Genomic DNA, 18533 nt, shown 5'->3' on the forward strand with positions numbered 1-18533 from the left:
AGGTACAGTAGGGTTGAGGGTCAAGTCAATTGGGAGGTAAGTTTGAATGGAGAAAAACTGGAGGAAGTAAAGTGTTTTAGATATCTGGGAGTGGATCTGGCAGCGGATGGAACCATGGAAGCAGAAGTGGATCACAGGGTGGGGGAGGGGGCGAAAATCCTGGGAGCCTTGAAGAATGTGTGGAAGTCGAGAACATTATCTCCGAAAGCAAAAATGGGTACGTTTGAAGGAATAGTGGTTCCAACAATGTTGTATGGTTGCGAGGCGTGGGCTATGGATAGAGTTGTGCGCAGGAGGATGGATGTGCTGGAAATGAGATGTTTGAGGACAATGTGTGGTGTGAGGTGGTTTGATCGAGTAAGTAACGTAAGGGTAAGAGAGATGTGTGGAAACAAAAAGAGCGTGGTTGAGAGAGCAGAAGAGGGTGTTTTGAAATGGTTTGGGCACATGGAGAGAATGAGTGAGGAAAGATTGACCAAGAGGATATATGTGTCGGAGGTGGAGGGAACGAGGAGAAGTGGGAGACCAAATTGGAGGTGGAAAGATGGAGCGAAAAAGATTTTGTGTGATCGGGGCCTGAACATGCAGGAGGGTGAAAGGAGGGCAAGGAATAGAGTGAATTGGATCGATGTGGTATACCGGGGTTGACGTGCTGTCAGTGGATTGAATCAGGGCATGTGAAGCGTCTGGGGTAAACCATGGAAAGCTGTGTAGGTATGTATATTTGCGTGTGCGGACGTATATATATACATGTGTATGGGGGTGGGTTGGGCCATTTCTTTCGTCTGTTTCCTTGCGCTACCTCGCAAACGCGGGAGACAGCGACATAGCAAAAAAAAAAATAAAAAAAATAAGAAATAGAATAAAAAAATCAGTCTTATTAACTGCTATAACACAAAATAAAATCTGTTAAATTAATCGTATTTGTTTCTGTACAGATATTCAAATTCAACACACCGCACATGAATAATTCATCTTTATTTCTTCTCTGCTACCACCAACGGAATCCCAATATGCAAGGAACTTCTCCCAGTGCTAACAATTCAATATCTGCCAAATCACTATCACTATAATCAGTGCCCTAAAGACTAACATTAGATAGCATGTACTGTAAAAAGCACATATACCAAGGAAGTACCTTCCTTCATCATGCTATATGGGTAATTGACACGAATTCTTCCTCAGTGCTAACTGTAGTTGCTTGTGACATGAAGCATCTTTATGTATTGATGCAGCAAACCTTCTAGTTAAAATAAATGTGGGGATAGACAACCTGTATAAGTTCAACTAGAATCCTGATATTGTCTGTCATACAACCCCCCATTATGTCATAAGGGTAACTAACACTCAGATTTTTTCTGGGAGGGAAGAGGCAATTCATCTAAATACAGCTCATCCTGATGCAATATACCATATGAGTAAGGCTGTAGGTTAAGCACTTTAAAAAGTCTGTGTATATCACAACAACATTTTGTACTTCGTCAGTTTAAATTGTACAATTCACAAAAAATTTCTTTTCACAGCAGTGAAATTACACTGTTTCTGGTATTTTCCCCACATCCATTCTCTCTTTTAGTCAAAAAACTTTATTCATCTATCTGTCATCCTTCTTCAAACCTTAACGAAATCTTTCCTTCCTCTGGTTCCTTCATTCCTTAATTTCATATCCATTTCCACAACATTCATCAAAAATATAAACACTCTCTATGACCATTCTACTTCTACAGAACCAATACAGCACCAAACCTAGCCACATCAAAAAAGTGCAATACTCCCTTCTTTACCTCTCTTCCCATTATGCCCTCCTCTCACTCTCTCCTACTTCCATATCTAGCTGACTGTCAGTACCCTGACATCTCACCTTCTATTTAATGGTCCTTGCTTGTGATAAAAAAATTCAACTCTCATCCCTTGTTCATTTAATCATACTTTTCATTCTAATAGCAACAATCACTGAATGTTAAAATTATCAGAAAAGTGGAAAGCCTGATTTTTCTTCTTTAATCTGAGCACATTGCTCATCAAATGATTCAAAGGAAACAAATTTGAAGTACATAATAATGCTGGAGACAATATCTAAAAGAAGAGAACAAAATAGTACCGAGAAATGTGTAATGACTGCATGATCTGGAGAAGATCTTACTTAACTTATCTTGTTAAGAATGCAAGAGACATAATTTTTTGTCTATGTATAATAAAGGTATCAAAACATGTCCTTCAGTCAAAAACTGATAATTGGTTTCTACTTCTGATAAACGCAATATTCCTATAAAACACTGCAATAAATATACTGTGCACCTTAAGCTGTTTTTGGAAGTCTTTAAGCCCCAAACTCATTCTGAGGTCTCACAGCTCAGTCTGGTAGCTGGGGTTAAAGGTCAGAGAGCCCAGATAACCACCATACCCCAGCAAGTTTGGTACATTTTGTAGATACTTGTTAAGCTCTCTTTACAATTTCCTCACAGCACTGTCCATAGTGTTTCTAATGGTTACAGGCAATGTATCAAATAATCTTGGGCCTCACATGTTTATACTGTTTTCATGTTTGACTTGCTGCACCCTCTGATATCAGTGGTAACATTCTACAGTCCTCCATGACTGTCAAACCAACAGGGGTCTGTTTTTGAGTGTAAGTTTGAAAACATGTCTTACAGGAGTTTCCAAAAGTAAACTATGATATATCTCTCTCATCTATGCTTCATAGAGCAGTCTCAGTGTTTTCAGCACGTCCCAATTCTTCAGATTTTTGTCAATTCCAATGTGAGGTAAGAAAGTCGTTGCAAACTTTCAAACTCAGCAATTTCATCTGCCTGAAAAATAATGTTAACACTTCTGCCTGGAAGGTGATGTTAACACAGCAGTATTTCACCTGGGAGTGTTAGTGCTTTGACAGTATCATCACTGACTTTATCTTTCTTGTCTCAAACGTTTGTATTAACCAGCCTGCCATCTTTTTTAAAGAGATGACTGTTTCTCAGTTGTGTTAACTGAGGGCAAGGTCATCATCCATCATTACTCCAAGGTGTATGTTTCCGTCTGGTATTTCTTCACTTCCTCTGTGACAGAGTACAGTGGCTGAATTTTTCCTTTATCAAAAAACACATTATTACCAATGGCTCATTAGATAACTTTGCTCATCTATAACTCCTTAGTGACTTTTAAAGATAAAAATGTCCGCACTTACTCTACTGTAATCATTTGCAAATGTCATGATACTGCAACTTATTCTTACATCTGTGTCAGATCTGAGCATGAGAAACAGTAAAGGTGTAAGTACTGTTCCTTAAGGAACTGGGCTTTTTTACCTTGATGTCACTGGTAAACACTTAATTTACAACAATGTGCTCTGGTTTGTTACCTAAAAAGATGCATATACATCCTCCCACTTGTCCAGTTATTCCTGTCTCATGCACACTGTGCATGATGACACCATGGTTGCATTCATCAAGGGTTTTTGCAGTCTATGTATATTGCATCTGCATTTGTTTGTATTCCAGTGCATCTAACATTACATTGCAGTGACCAAGTAAATGAAAGAGGCATGATCATTTCATTTTGTAATCCAACTGACTGTGTGATTCAGATAATGAAAATTAATACTGTGAACAAGAAAACACTCTGCTGAGCATGGAAGACATTAATGCTATGAACAGCTTTTACAAAACAAGCAGTGCATGTGCGTAATAAATTAGTCTTATGAGTGGGTGGTCTGAAATAAATGAGTGAGAGCATGAAAGGTTGTATGATGTCGTTATGGCTCTTTAATATTCAGTGTTAACAGATGCAGCACTGCATGATATAAGAGAAGGGTGGGGTGACAACAGTATATTCCTAAATCACAGCGCAACAGAACGGAAGTTACCATGACTGTTGTTTGCATATGACTCTGTGCTATCATCTGAATCAGATGAAGAGCTAGAAAGAATGGTGATTCAAATTGATGATGCATGTAGTTTGATAATGCTGACTGTGAATGCAAGTAAAACTCAAGTTTTCAAGAGAGATGGAATATCAAAATGTAATGTTTAAACTGATTAGCAAAGAAATGGGAGCTGTTGATGAAATCAGGTATTTGGAAGGTGTGAAAAATAAGATGTTGGAAGACCTGAAGTATGATGAATATATGTAGTGAAAGAATCAATGACGGCAAGGGGCACCTTAAATACAGGTGTCAGAAGAACGATTTGGGATCAAATGCAAGGTAAGCAACTTGTGCACAGAAGTAGTAAGAATTACGATGCTGGTCTTACTAAACTGATTTAAAGGGCAAAGTCAAAAAGTAAAAGGACTTATGAAAATGTGGAAGACTGCAGTAGGTATGTATGGGTCAAAGATGCATATGAATGATATGAGAGGCTGCATGTAACTGATCTACCCTAAGGAATGTGAGAGAATTTAGTGATGACAGATGTATTGACAGATATATCCACAGATAGGGAAAGAGACAGAAACAAACAGATATGCAGAGGGAGAAAGACTGATAAATACAAGACAGACATAGATACACTGATAAGAGAGACAGGTGCAAGGACTTACGTAAATAACATCAATACAATAACAGATACCACTCAATAAATGCTAATATATAGATAAATGCACAGTAGCAGTAAACTTACCGTAAACTTCTGTGATTCAGGCTAAGTGCAATGCAGCCGATTGCTTCTCGATGTTCAAACACCAGGTTAAATCCATACTGATGAGAAAATTACAATAACATTAATGATTTTAAGTTGCAGGAAAATTTACATACTATTTAACTAAAAGAAAAACAGTACCTAATAAAGACACTATATAAACAGAGAGAGAGAGAGATACATACAATAACCACTATTACGTACTTTGTTGTTCATGATTGCTCTCATGCACATAATGCAAACATGAATATCATCTTTAGAGTCTCCCATATTAAGCTTCTGAACATGACGAGATGCTCTCTTCATTCGAGGGGAGTCTATTTCCAGGGATGGCTTTAGTTGCCCATTAAGATTTCTTGTCTCTTCCTCATCCTCTAAACTTTCTCGTAATCTTTGCTCATGCCTAAGAACATCAGAAAATAAATCAGTTACAATGTGAATAAACATTTATAATAAACTCATTATAAAGCTACAACAATTTTGAACATCTGAATATTTGAGAAACATTTCATAGTTCATTTGGAATTTAATGTGAGAGAGCTACTTTAAATATTTATATTAACTAATCATTTGTCAATATGACATACATCCCATATTTACTAGAGGGTAATGCTCACACAATCATTTCCAAATAATATACTGACTACTTATTATTACTCATGTGCTAAAGGCCCAACATTAGCGTTTGTAATATTACCAAAAGAATTCTATCAATTTGCCTTTGCATAAACAAGCTTTCAGAGATATGAGAATACCTGTATACATGGAAAGAAAAAGGCCTTTCCCTGCAGATGAGGAAGTCAAGCTGAGTGCGATGAAGGGCAATCAGAGAATGGAAACACAATGTAATCATCATGAGCAGTCTTGAATGACATATTGCTTGGATATAGCACATGGGTACCAATCTGCACTCACAACTTAAGGAAATTATTTCATTTCTGAACCAGGCATGATTGGCAAGGCAAAATTCTACATGCTATACATAGATTAGTCATACTTCTAATGTTCGAGCACAGGCATAAGCCTTCATTGCAAACAGTAGGAGATGGCATAAACATTTATTATTTATCAATATTATACTTAATCACCATCTCTCACGTTAGCAAGGTAGTGCAAGGAAACAGATGAAGAATGGCTCAACCCACCCACATACACATGTATATACATAAACGTCCACACACGCACATATACATACATATACATAAACAGACATATACATATATACAAATGTATATATTCATACTTGCTGCCTTCGTCCATTTCCTTTGCCACCCCGCCACACATGAGATACCATTCCCCCTAATGACGAGTTCAGCGCTAGGAAAATACAAAAAGGCCACATTTGTTCACACTCAGTCTCTAGTTGTCATGTGCAACGCACCAAAACCACAGCTCCCTTTCCACTTCTAGATCCCACAGACCTTTCAATGGTTTACCCCAGATGCTTCACATGCCCTGGTTCAATCCACTGACAGCATGTCGACCCCGGTATACCACATCGTTCCAATTCACTCTATTCCCTGCACACCTTTCACCCTCCTGTATGTTCAGGCCCCGATTGCCCAAAATCTTTTTCACTCCATCCTTCCACTTCCAATTTGGTCTCCTGCTTCTCATTCCCTCTACCTCTGACACACATATCCTCTCTGTCAATCTTTCCTCACTCATTCTCTCCATGTGACCAAACCACTTCAACACACCCTTTTCTGCTCTCTCAACCAGACTCTTTTCATTACCACACATCTCCCTTACCCTTTCATTACTTACTTGATCAAACCACCTCACACCACATGATGTCCTCAAACATTTCATTTCTAACACAGCCATCCTCCCCCACACAACCCTATCTACAGCCCATGCCTCGCATAAACAAATGTAAGCTTAAAAACTACACCTAAATGAGCTACAACAGGAGTGGAGGATACTAAGGATTTAAGGTATGTTAAATCAAATCATAATACTAATTTCATCTTTACCAACAGGTGCTTTACTATGGAAAGAACATGATATACCTCTACAAGTGTCATGTAAAAATGAAGATACTAACACAAGTCAAAAAGATGTATGGCCTTTAACAGAAAGAGTGAAACCTTCACAAGCTGAGCATCAAATAAACCACCTTTGCTGTCCTTCTGTGGATATTTTCTGTTGCATAATTACAGTATATCTTTTAAAAAGTGGGGACCACTCTTCAGATTCATATCCTACATCAGGTCTACCATAAGCTGGAAACAGTTTAGCAACCATTTCCTTATACCTAAATGCAATCTTAATATCACCTTAAAAAATCTGCTTCCTTAACAAATTTTTAAATGCAGTGTTCTAACAATCAATGTATGAGATGAAAAATCCTACATCTAATAATTAACCCCCACACTGTGACATAGAGGGGTCTGATGAACAGGTTGCAACGAACCAGTAGAGTGGCAAAGCTTATGGCAACAATGTTGTGAATTCCCATCTCTTATTCACATGTCATCAGCAACCTCCTAAATTAAATCTGCTTCTGTACCAAAGTGTATGAAAACACTGCGGTCAAGAAATACATCTACTACACTGATAGAGGACTAAGTATGCTAGTATCCTCATATAGGCCAAAGTACAGGAGATGTCAAAGGATGGAATGCCAGACAGGAGATGCTAAAGCATACCTAATTCATGCACTGGCTATGCCACTCAGACATATGAGATAGAAAAGACATATATATGTGATGCACTAATGCAACAGTAGTCACTCACGTACTTGTTATTCATCTAAATTTTGTAAAGTCACTTTTACAGGAGAAATGAACTTAGGTATCTGTTTGTCACATATGCAAGCAAAGTAGTACTGGCAGAGTGCTTATCATTGTGCAACTTGGTCCATCCAATTCACAGCCTCCTGAAAATAAAACCTGTTTCTAAATCATTATGAGAAGAAAGATACATACCTCAGCATCATGAGTCTAAAGGTGAGATAGTCCACCAGTACATCTAATCCTTGGTTCTCTTCATTCAAAAACTCCCGCACCCATCTGCAATGTCATAAATAACTTGAATAATTACTGATATTGCTTCAGTTATAAACAGAACTATAATACTGTCTATACTGATATATGTATATATTCATAACAATGATTTCCATATTTATGCAAACACTTAAGGATTTAGTGAAATACTGACTGTACACTCATCTATAAATTTCAAGGATCAAATATATGTACAATTTTCCTGCACAAAAATACTCCCAAGCCTATCAACTAAAACTGCAAAATGACAGCACAATTTCAGCATTCATAAAAATATAGTAAAATCAATTCATACACGGTACCGTACATACATATATTTTCTATGGAATGAGCAGTAAAACCATGTACAGTATTTCAATAACTTATGGAAGTTTACACATTATTTTCCAAAGTTTTCCTGTGTAATTCATGTACTGAAAAATACAATAATTCTAAAAACACGGACTTTGATAGATAAAACACATCTCCATCACAGTCAGTGCCCTGTGAGCATCTACGATGGCATATGGTTTGTGGGGGTTAAAACACATTTATTTCCCCAAAATAAGGTGCATCCATGAGAATTCATCCCCTATGACAATCATAATACACATAAGGCCATCAGCTGCCCATTCACTGAGATTCATCAACTGTGCAGTAACCTGTCCAGGTCTATAATATCAGCAATGATGTGAGATAGCACAGAACAACAAATAACCAATGTCATTCATTGACCCTAGGATACTGTACATCAGGCCTAATACTGTCAGGAATCATGAACTGGTTTTCCAAAGAGGAAAGAAGATAAGGAATAGACAAAGAAATAAATGGATGTTTACAGGGCTCTGTCTACATTTCTCATCATCAAACAGACCCCTATAAGCTTTTCAAAACATATCAACATGAAAGAGGAGTGACTTAAAGAATAACCTAGGAAAACTAGAGAAAGGACCTACATATACAATAATTAGGCCTCATTTTCATCTGAAGATGGCGCATCCAACAAAAAAGAAATGTCAACCAGAACCACAGTCATTGCTGAACCAAAGACATGTTGTGCTCATCTAATTCAACATGGAACTTTTTAAGAAAACCAAGACAGAACCACTTTCCTTACATCACAAGCTCCAGCAGACAGTCCTCAGAGCAAAATGAGTACCAAATTCTCCATCAACCAACAAATGTTCCTTGCTGATAAAGGCCTGAAGCCAAGAACTGTTTTTAAATCTTGAGTGAACATTAAGATTGATGTTCAAAAGAAGTTTTCCAAGATATGACTTCAGTAAACTTCCACACAGGGATAGGAAAGGTAATTGCAAATGTTCCTGCAAAGTATCCTTACATAAAGCAATAGTGTGCCACTGGGTTTACCTCTTGCCATGAAAAAGACCAAATTAAAATTCATAACATACTGAAATGTTACATCAGTGTCTTCAGAAATTCTCAAAAGGCCTAAGAACATCTCCAAATCTCAGGGTACTATATCTTAAAAGGGAAAAATTAACATTAAGTAAAAGATTATACTTTCATACATCTTTTTGAGAAAATCCAATATGAAGATTCTCTAATCAATATCTTAATGCTGGACTCTTTCTAGATGGTAATGACATTCTATGAGACTGAGAAATATTGCAGGGGAACCACCACATCAATAGCAGCCTCTTGCTTTACCTACCCTAAGAAGCACTCAATATGAGAATCAAAATCTTAAGGATTATCATCAGAAAGTCTCGAGTCCAAACATTCAGGTCTAAGGTCATGGTAATGACCTCTTATGCCTCTGAATTAAAAACTAAAGAAACCTAAGTTAAAATGAGAATGCTAGACTTTATGGCTTACGTATCCAACTACAGGTTCACTCCTAACAAAGAAACAGGATATGCTCGAAAGAAGCTATTCCCAGCATCACCTGAGATGACAAAATGCTTGTGCTGAATATGGCATCTGCTGAAATGTTGCAAACTCTGTGTAGGAAAACACCTCAAAGAACAGTTTTGCTGATAGTACAACAGCAAAAGATGTGTTACGTCATCTCTAAAGCAGGAAAAGAATACCACATGTCTCTGTTCATTAAACACTACATAGATGTGATGCCATTCCTCATAAACTAGACCCCTTGTCCTCATTTCACAATGTCCAAAAGGAAAATTCTGGGAACCTATGATCCCCTGTCTATCCTCCTGTATCTGCGTGATCTTGCAGAGAATGGAAATCCCACCCACAGTCCAGTGTGTTAGTTATACATATATATATATATATATATATATATATATATATATATATATATATATATATATATATATCCCTGACTAAGGATGACCAATTATTCACATTAAAAATGATGTAAAGAAAGGAGTTAAATTAGAAATATAAAATATTTTTCAGCAGATCTATTAAAGAAACAGTGTAATTTTGGCTTCATTGGTAATGTAAGGAGGTTTAATAATCTTAATTTGATGCTACATAAAAGGGGGAACATATTCAAAAACAAGTTTTATTTGGTGCCATCACTAATGCTGTTTGATTCATGCAGGTATGGAAGTACAGTAGTTAACTGTGAACTGTGTACCTGTGGCATAGATATCATCAACAACCATTTTCCTTAAATACACTACAGGAAATACAGAACTTATGAGACATTTTTGCACAAATGACCTTGTAATCTTGACCTCTTACCCTCGACCACCATAAGTTAACACTGTAGAAAAAATACTGTCATTTATAAATTTGGTCAATACCCACAATCTCTGTCTTTAGTTAAAGTGTACATGAGTGTTCAGTACTTTGATTCAGATGAACTTGCCTTTTAAACCACAATCTTTGAAAATTAATAGGAAGTAGAAATTTGCATCTGTCAATGGCACAAATTTGTTCAGTATCTATTTACTAAGTCTTCAGATACTGAGTTTACATGTATTTCCTACAGCAGCACATGACCTTGACCCATAACCCACAAAAATCAATCAAGTGTGACCTTTTTATGTAGTGGCAACCTTGGTTTCTGACCCACGACATACAAATATCATTCCATCATAAAGATTAACTTGTACTATCTGTGACACAAGTCTGATCTACTTCTGATCACCAAGTTTTCCAGAACTGTGTACATAAATATCAAGTAGCATTTCAGGAGACATGACCTTGATCACTTACCCAAACTGAAACTCGCCCAGATGTACAAATACTTTACGCAGCAAATGTGGTACATCTTTAGTCCACATCTACTGCATATATCCAGTCTTCTGATACTGCTTCCAGTTGCAGTTCAGAACAAAATACTTCTGCCCTCACATCTAATCTTATGACCTCAGAAATTTATCTGTAATAAAACTGCGTCTATGGTGCAAGTTTGGTCTGCACCCATTCACCACGTAAACAGGTACAGTATACAGCATTCTTTTAGAGACATCTTCGTATAAAGGATCTTGTAATTTTGACCCTTATCCAACACACACACACACACACACACACACACACACACACACACACACACACACACACAAACATACCAACCCCTGTAGATACACTGATATAAGTCTGCTAAATAATGCATATGACCACGACTTATAAACATTCACTGACAAAGTAAATCAGATGAAAATTGTTTTATGTAGTATCTCTGAAATAAGTCTGACTGTCATTCAGGCTAGAAGGCAAGAGACACTGTGTGCAAACAATTAGCGACATTCAATTTTACGTGACTTTGTAACACTGACCTTCATTATGAAGTATCCATACATTACTCAGGTGTACAGCTGCGTATAGTGCTTAGTATTTCAGGCACACATCTGGTCAACATCTATTCACAAAGACTTCATACGCTGAGTCCACAAACATTTAGTAAAATTTCAGTATGGATGACCAAGAGCTCTTGGCCTTTCACGTGAACTCTGACCTCCAAAACTGAATCAGATATAGATCTATCTATACAATACCTGTGCTATAAGTTTAGTCCACATTCATTGATCCAGTTTTCAAATACTATGTACATAAGCAATGACCACCTGCCTAAAAAAATTAATCTGATATAGAACAATATATGCATTATTTGTGGAACCAATTTGGTCAATATCCATCTACTGGGTTATCAAGTATTGTGTACATAAACATAATAGCAACAATTTAGCACACTTGATCTGGTGACCTTGACTGTGACCCTGACTTCCAACCTTAATCAAATGCAGAATAATCTAGAGAGTATCCACAGCCAAACATTTTAGATATTGTGTTCACAGTCATCTAGAAGCATTTCAGCATTCAAGCCCATGCAAACCTGACCTTTGGCTCCATGAGCTAGAAAACTTAATCACGAGTAGAGCTTTCGATGCAGTATTAAAGGTAAAAGTTTAGTATGTAACTAACAACCTCCTCTGACTTGCAGCAGAGGCTATGAAAACAAGGTTTATTTCACAACTGAAAGGCCAACTTATACTTACTCTATATGATTCGTTCTAAGGGAGATCTCAAGATCTCTTAAAACTTGAGTTGATGTGGATTCCCCCACCATTTTTCGTTTCTGTTAAAAAAAGATACTGTTAAAAACAATGTAACACTTAAGAAAAATGAACATCATAATTAGAGATATGAGAAATCATGAATGGAACACATAGTACAAGTCAAAAGGTGATAGCGTCAAAACTAAGTTCATAATCCATGAAATCAGTTTTATCTTTTCCTATATAACTAGGTGCCTTTCTTGCTTTTTTAACGCACAAATTAGCACAAATCCAATTTCTTGCTATCATGTACAATACATTGAAATCAGAGCCTACCATTCACAATCAAGCCCCACAGACTATTGCATGGTTTACCCTTACCACTTCACATACCCACTTTCAGCCCACTGATAGCATGTTACCCTCTAGAAGTCACTTTGACATAATTCATTCCATCAAATGCATGCTTCTTGCCCTCTTGAATGTTCAGACCCAACCAGCCTAAAGCCTGCTTCAATCACTCCTTCCACCTTCATAATTTCCCTCTCCTCCTCATTCTCTCTCTCACTTTTGACACAAAGATTGTCTTTTTTTCTATTTATCCTCTTCTATCTACTCTGTCTATGTCTCTGATGCCCAATCCCTCTGGGAACTCCCATCAAGGGATGGCCTCGGCAAAAGAGTTTCCACTTACCCGTCCTTACATGCCTCCCTCGCATACACCACTACTTCTCTCCCTCCAGTATTCCTCCACTCTATTTCTCCATGTCAGAGGTGGTTTCCCATTCACACTAACCTCTTTAATTGTACTATCATACACTCTCCTTGTAAATTCCCAGTCTTACATTCTTCCCACACGCCCAAACCACCTCAAAGTATTACGTTTCACCCATTCTACAAAACCACAAATCATTCCCTTTGCATTCCCTACTATACCACATCTCTCATACACCCATTCATTTCTTACCTCATTCCATCTAATCAAACCACATACTCTTCTCAAATAGCTCATTTTCATAGCTTAGATCCTTGACCTTTGAGATTCATTCCATGTCCATGCTTCAACTGCATAGGTCAGGGATGGGAAGATTATGCTGTCCCTTAATCTTCTCTCCACTTCCATACTTACACCTCTACCCTTCATCATTCAATTAATCAAGGGACCCAATCACTCTTCTCCCCTGTACTGCTCTTTCCCTTATCTCTCCTTCCATATCACCACACTTACCCAAGTCAGCTCCTACAAACTTAAATTCTCTCACTTCAAGTTTTCCCCCTATATCCAAAGCACAATTGAGTAGACTTTCTTCTTTCACTCTATATGGTTTTACAAAATCTATACTTTCACTCTGTCTCCTTTCAAACAACATTACTATATATTTATTTGCATTTAACCTTCAATCGCCTATGCTTATGCACATCATAAAACACACTTACATCCTTCTGTAACTCTTCTTCACTCTCAACAAACAACACAGTATCATCCACAAACAGGCTTGCCACAAGCCACTATATCTCACCATCACACTCTATCTCTGTACTCCTATTCCCTAGTTTTGCCTTCATCTCTCTTATTGCTCAATCCATATACATATATATCAAAAAGCCATGGTGACATCACACAACCCTGCCTCACACCTGCAAGTATCCCAAACCTTTCGCTTAACTCTCGATCCACTCTTACACACGCATCTGCTCTTCTATAAAAGGCTTTCACACCATCTAACAGTTGTCCCCCTATGCCACATGTCCTTAACACGTCCTATAAAGCATTCCATTTGACTGCCACACGCTTTCTCCAGATCCATAAAAGCTGCATCAACTTCTTACCTTTCGCTAAATACTTTTCCACGGTCATGTTTACTACAAAAATCTGATCCACACATCCCCTACCTTTCCTAAAACCCCCTTGCCCTTCATTTACTTTGCATTCAGTCACTTGCATCAACCTGTCAATCATTATTCTTGCTTACACTTTTCCCAGTATACTTAACAGATATATTCCCCTACAAATGCTACATACATCATTAGCATCTTTTCTATTGTATAAAGGAACAATAATAGCTTTCACCCAATCCTCAGGCACAACCTTCTCTTTCCATGCTAAATTACTTAGCACTTCAGCCATAATCTCATCCACTCCTGGTGCCTTTATACCTTCAGCCTCATTATTGCCCTTCTTACCACCCTCTTTGCTATAGGCTCTTGCATTTTTATCCTCCTCCTGCCATACACCATACCCATGCATGTAACAACCGCTGCCTCCTCCTCTCCCACATTCATCAGTTCTTCAAAATACTCTTTCCATCTTCCTTTCACTTCCTTCTTTTAATTCAGCAACTTCCCTTCCTTACTTCTCACATTTAACATTTTCACTCTTACATTCACCTCTTTCCTTTTTCACCTCCTCCCTGCAGAGTTTCTTATCATCCTGAAACTTTCCACTGAACTTCCTTCCAAACTCTTCATCAACTTTTTCTTTGCTTTCCTCTATCAGTTTCTTAACATTCCACTTACATATTCTGTAGTCTTTCCTCCTCCTTTGCTGAACTTCCACTGGTACATTCCTGTTGAGCAATCTACCATATGCCTTTTTCTTCACTTCCACAGCATTTCTAATCTCTTTCTGTTCACCATGCAAAGCCCTTTTTATTCCTGTATCTCACTACCTTGCATCCAATTACTGATTCTACAACCTTTAAAAGTATTTCTCTACACATTTTAAACACCTTAGTCACACATGATCGCATTCCTACATTCACTGCATTTCCATCTAAGCATTCAGTTACCTTCCTTTCATACTCCTCCCTGCATATTTATTTTCATTTCCTTGCTGCTTGCCAACACTTTTACCTCTCTATTCTTCCTTACACCATACCTCCAATTTCCCTTATCCTCAACCCCATACGAACCACAAAATGGTCAGTCTCCAAAGAATCCTCTCACAACTCGAGTATCTAGCACGGCCTTTCTCAATCTTTCATTCACTGCCATGTAGTCAATCAAAGCCTTATCCTCTCTATACAGTCCAAACCATTTTAGCTCAACCTGGTTAGCCCTCTCCACACTTACTTCTTTCTCTGTTGGTAACAATTTCATAAAAGAATGCTAGCAGAGATCTGTACCAACTTAAAATATACAAACTATAGAGATAGCACTAAAAGTTCACTAACTATATACATATTTTGAATCTTTTGAGAAACCCCAAGGGACTCCCCTAGATATCCAGGCCCTGTCCTCTAAGGGTTAATCCAGTCCAGGGGAGTCCCCAGGGGTTTCTCAAAAAATCAAAAAATATTTTAGTCTCATCAATTTGTATGAAATATTGAGAAAAAAAAGGAAAGAGGAAAGTCTGGTAAATCATCCACATCAATTGCTGTGCAGGCATTTAAATTTGGTGCACCAAGCAAGCTCGGCTTATCAAATGTTTGTTGACTTTTGCTGACTCATACATCTTCATCTCTTCTCAGCCATCACCAACGGATGACTGATATACAAAGAACGTTTCCCAAGTAGTAACAGTTCAACATATGCCAATCATTATCACCACAATTAGGGCCCCAGAGAGTATCTCTAATTAGTCACTAACTGATGTAGGGCATTCACCAAGATCATACCCTCCCTCATTATGTTCCATGGGCAATTGAGAAACTAGGATTTTCTCCCACTGCTAATCTTAGTTGCTTGTGACATAAGACATCTCTATAGGGTCTCCACAGGGTAAGACAGTGCTATATGGGTAACAAGAATCTTTATTAATACTAATTACAATTCTTTGTGACATAAGACACCTATGTATACCAATGAGAGCAGGAAGAGGCAAACTGTACAGGTATGGCTAGGGTCTCCATACTATACAATATACTAGTACAACTAATGTCTTTAGAGAATAAAAAAGAATTTCAATAAAAATTCAAACTGGTGGCAAATGGTTCAGGTGTACTGCTAGAAACTGTATTACCTTCCATACTCTTTGTGTCTTTGTAATCATGATTTCAGACACAGATAAGGATGTAAAGGAGAGTATAGAGAACTGTTCTGAAACACTGAGTGGCATGGTCATGAATACTGTCACAAGAGACAGAGGGCTAACAATAAAACTCTGTTCATCAATTACACAAGAAGAAAGTTACTGCACTGTTGTTGTAAGGTCATCAGTAAAACATATGGAAAAAAGATGTCTGGAATATATCAACAATTAATAAAAGGCATGAAGAGTGTTTTAAATCTGAAAGCATCTCAACAATGAAGAAATAGGACAATCAAACTGGCAGTACAATAATTCTTAAGAACACACTGAAAGGATTGCAGACAAATATATACAAGTATTCTGCAAAAAATTAATAGGCTGTTGATAGCAGCCACCCAGGGTGCAACTACTGTCCTATCTGAGGAGCATTAAAGTGCTGCCTGGAACCATCTTCCACTCTCCATGTCAGGATTGCTGGTCTTACTTTCTGTCTCATCAAAATGGGACTACTGGGCTAGTCCTGCCATCTCTTTATATCCACTACACACCTAATCAAACCTTGCTCATTTTCACATAAGTACTCTTGCCAATTCCTGTCCACTCGAACATTTTCAAATATTATCACGAGTCCAACAAATCTATGGCCCCTATTCCCTGGCCTCATGGGGTGTTATGATCTGGTTTCTGCCTGACTCTACTGCCAATGAGAGGGAGGGCTTTGACAGTAGTAGTACCAGCCCCTCCCAAGACCTTTCCATCTCTGTTAGCCCTCACTTTCTTTCTACTAACTGTACCAACATCTGTGGTCTCTCTAATAACCTCTCCTCTGTTGATCATCTGTTTAATACCTCTAATATCTTACCTCTCTCTGAGACACAATTGTCTAATGATGTTCTCATTAATCCTTTTTTCATATCTAACTATAATATCCACTCGAGATTCCAGTTCAAAGGAGGTGTTTGCACTTATTCCAACACCAACACACCTGTGGCATACCTCAAGGACCTTGAGTCCCCAAACTTTGATGTTTTGTGGCTCAAAGTCTGCCTCCCAACTACCACACTTTTCCTCTGTTTTGCCTAGTGCTCTCCTTATCATGCTACTTTCATATCTTTCTTCGATTATCTGAACTTCTGCCATGAGACTATCGCACCCTCTCATCCACAAGATGAGATCCTCTACCTTAGGGATTTCAATGTTCACCATAGGAATGATTGAATTCCTCACATATGGATGGGAGAGGGATTGAAGCCCTCACATCCTCCATTCTCACATCCTACCCATATTCCTGATCCTTGTGACCAATCTCCTGATATTCTGGATCTGTTTTTCACCTCAAGCCCATCCTGCTGTAAGTACACAATCTCACTCCTAATTGGTTCATCAGATCACATTTCTCATAAATGTAACTATTTCAACAGCACCTCCCCCTCCAGCATAAATACTGCTGGCACCTGAACAAAACTGACTGGAATAAGTTGAGTAACTTTTTTTCTGACTTTCCTTGGATGAATTACTGTCTCTTATATGTTGATGCTTCTGTCTCTACCAAATGCATAGCAGAGGTTATTCTTGCAGGATGAAAGCATTTATCCCCTCTTCCTACAAGTGACCTCTTCATCCAATCCATGGTTCAACCATTCCTGTTCTGAGGCCATTCAAGAAAGGGATCAGGCATATCGGGCTTGGAAAAACTCTCCTTCCTGAGACTTCCATTCAGCTTTTATCACTGCCCGTAATCACTGCAAATATGTTGCCCATCAGGGAAAGTGTTCCCTTATTGAAAGGAAGTGCGACAACTTCTCATCATCTGGTTTTTAGCTATGGGCACCTCTATTCTTTCACTTTTCTGTTTTGATGATACTATAGCTGTTTCTGCTGTAGACAAAGCAACTCTCTTTGGTTCCCGTTTCTCCTCTAACTCCACCTTAGATGACTAACATTCCTTCACCCCCTGTGTTCCTCTCACTAATCCCATGCCCCTCTCCATAATCTCTTTTTGGACTGTCTGAAAAGTCCTATCTCTCTCTGGATGCAAGTAAGGCTTATGGTCCTCATGGCATCCATCCCTGTGTACTAAAAAAGTGTGCCTCTGAACTTGCTGCTGTGCTTGCTTGTCTGTTCCGTTTCTGTTTAAAAACAAAAACTTTTCCTTCTTGAAAGCATGATCTGATGCATCCCATCCCTAAGAAGGGTGACTGTTCTGACCCCACTAACTATCATCCTACTGCTTTAACACCTACCATTTCCAAAATCGTTGAATCCCTCAACTCACATATCCTTGGACAAAAATCACAGTCCTCTCTCTAATCACCACTATGGCTTCCATAAGGCGAGATCCACAGGTGATATTCTTTTCTATCTCACTAATGTCTAGTCATCATCTCTGAAAGATTTTGGGGAGTTGATGTGTAATGCCCTTGACATATCCAAAGCTTTTGACAGGGTGTGGCACTGGGGTCTGGTCTCTAAGCTCCCTTCTTTTGGCTTTCCTCCCTTACTCTGC

At 38.2% G+C, this 18533-nt stretch overlaps 1 protein-coding gene across 1 annotated transcript in view; it reads right to left on the reverse strand.

Annotated features, from left to right (window-relative positions):
- Positions 1–18533, reverse strand: part of Frl (formin-like protein) — a 370619-nt gene that overhangs the window by 152027 nt on the left and 200059 nt on the right. The window contains exons 3-6 of the mRNA XM_071689853.1: positions 12058–12137; positions 7565–7648; positions 4839–5037; positions 4617–4693 (exon numbers count right to left, since the gene is read on the reverse strand). Coding sequence (XP_071545954.1) covers positions 4617–4693; positions 4839–5037; positions 7565–7648; positions 12058–12137 — 440 coding nt within the window. The remainder of the gene's footprint in view (positions 1–4616; positions 4694–4838; positions 5038–7564; positions 7649–12057; positions 12138–18533) is intronic.

The sequence above is a fragment of the Panulirus ornatus genome, chromosome 47 (genome assembly GCF_036320965.1).
Source record: "Panulirus ornatus isolate Po-2019 chromosome 47, ASM3632096v1, whole genome shotgun sequence".
NCBI classification, from domain to species: Eukaryota; Metazoa; Arthropoda; class Malacostraca; order Decapoda; family Palinuridae; genus Panulirus; species Panulirus ornatus.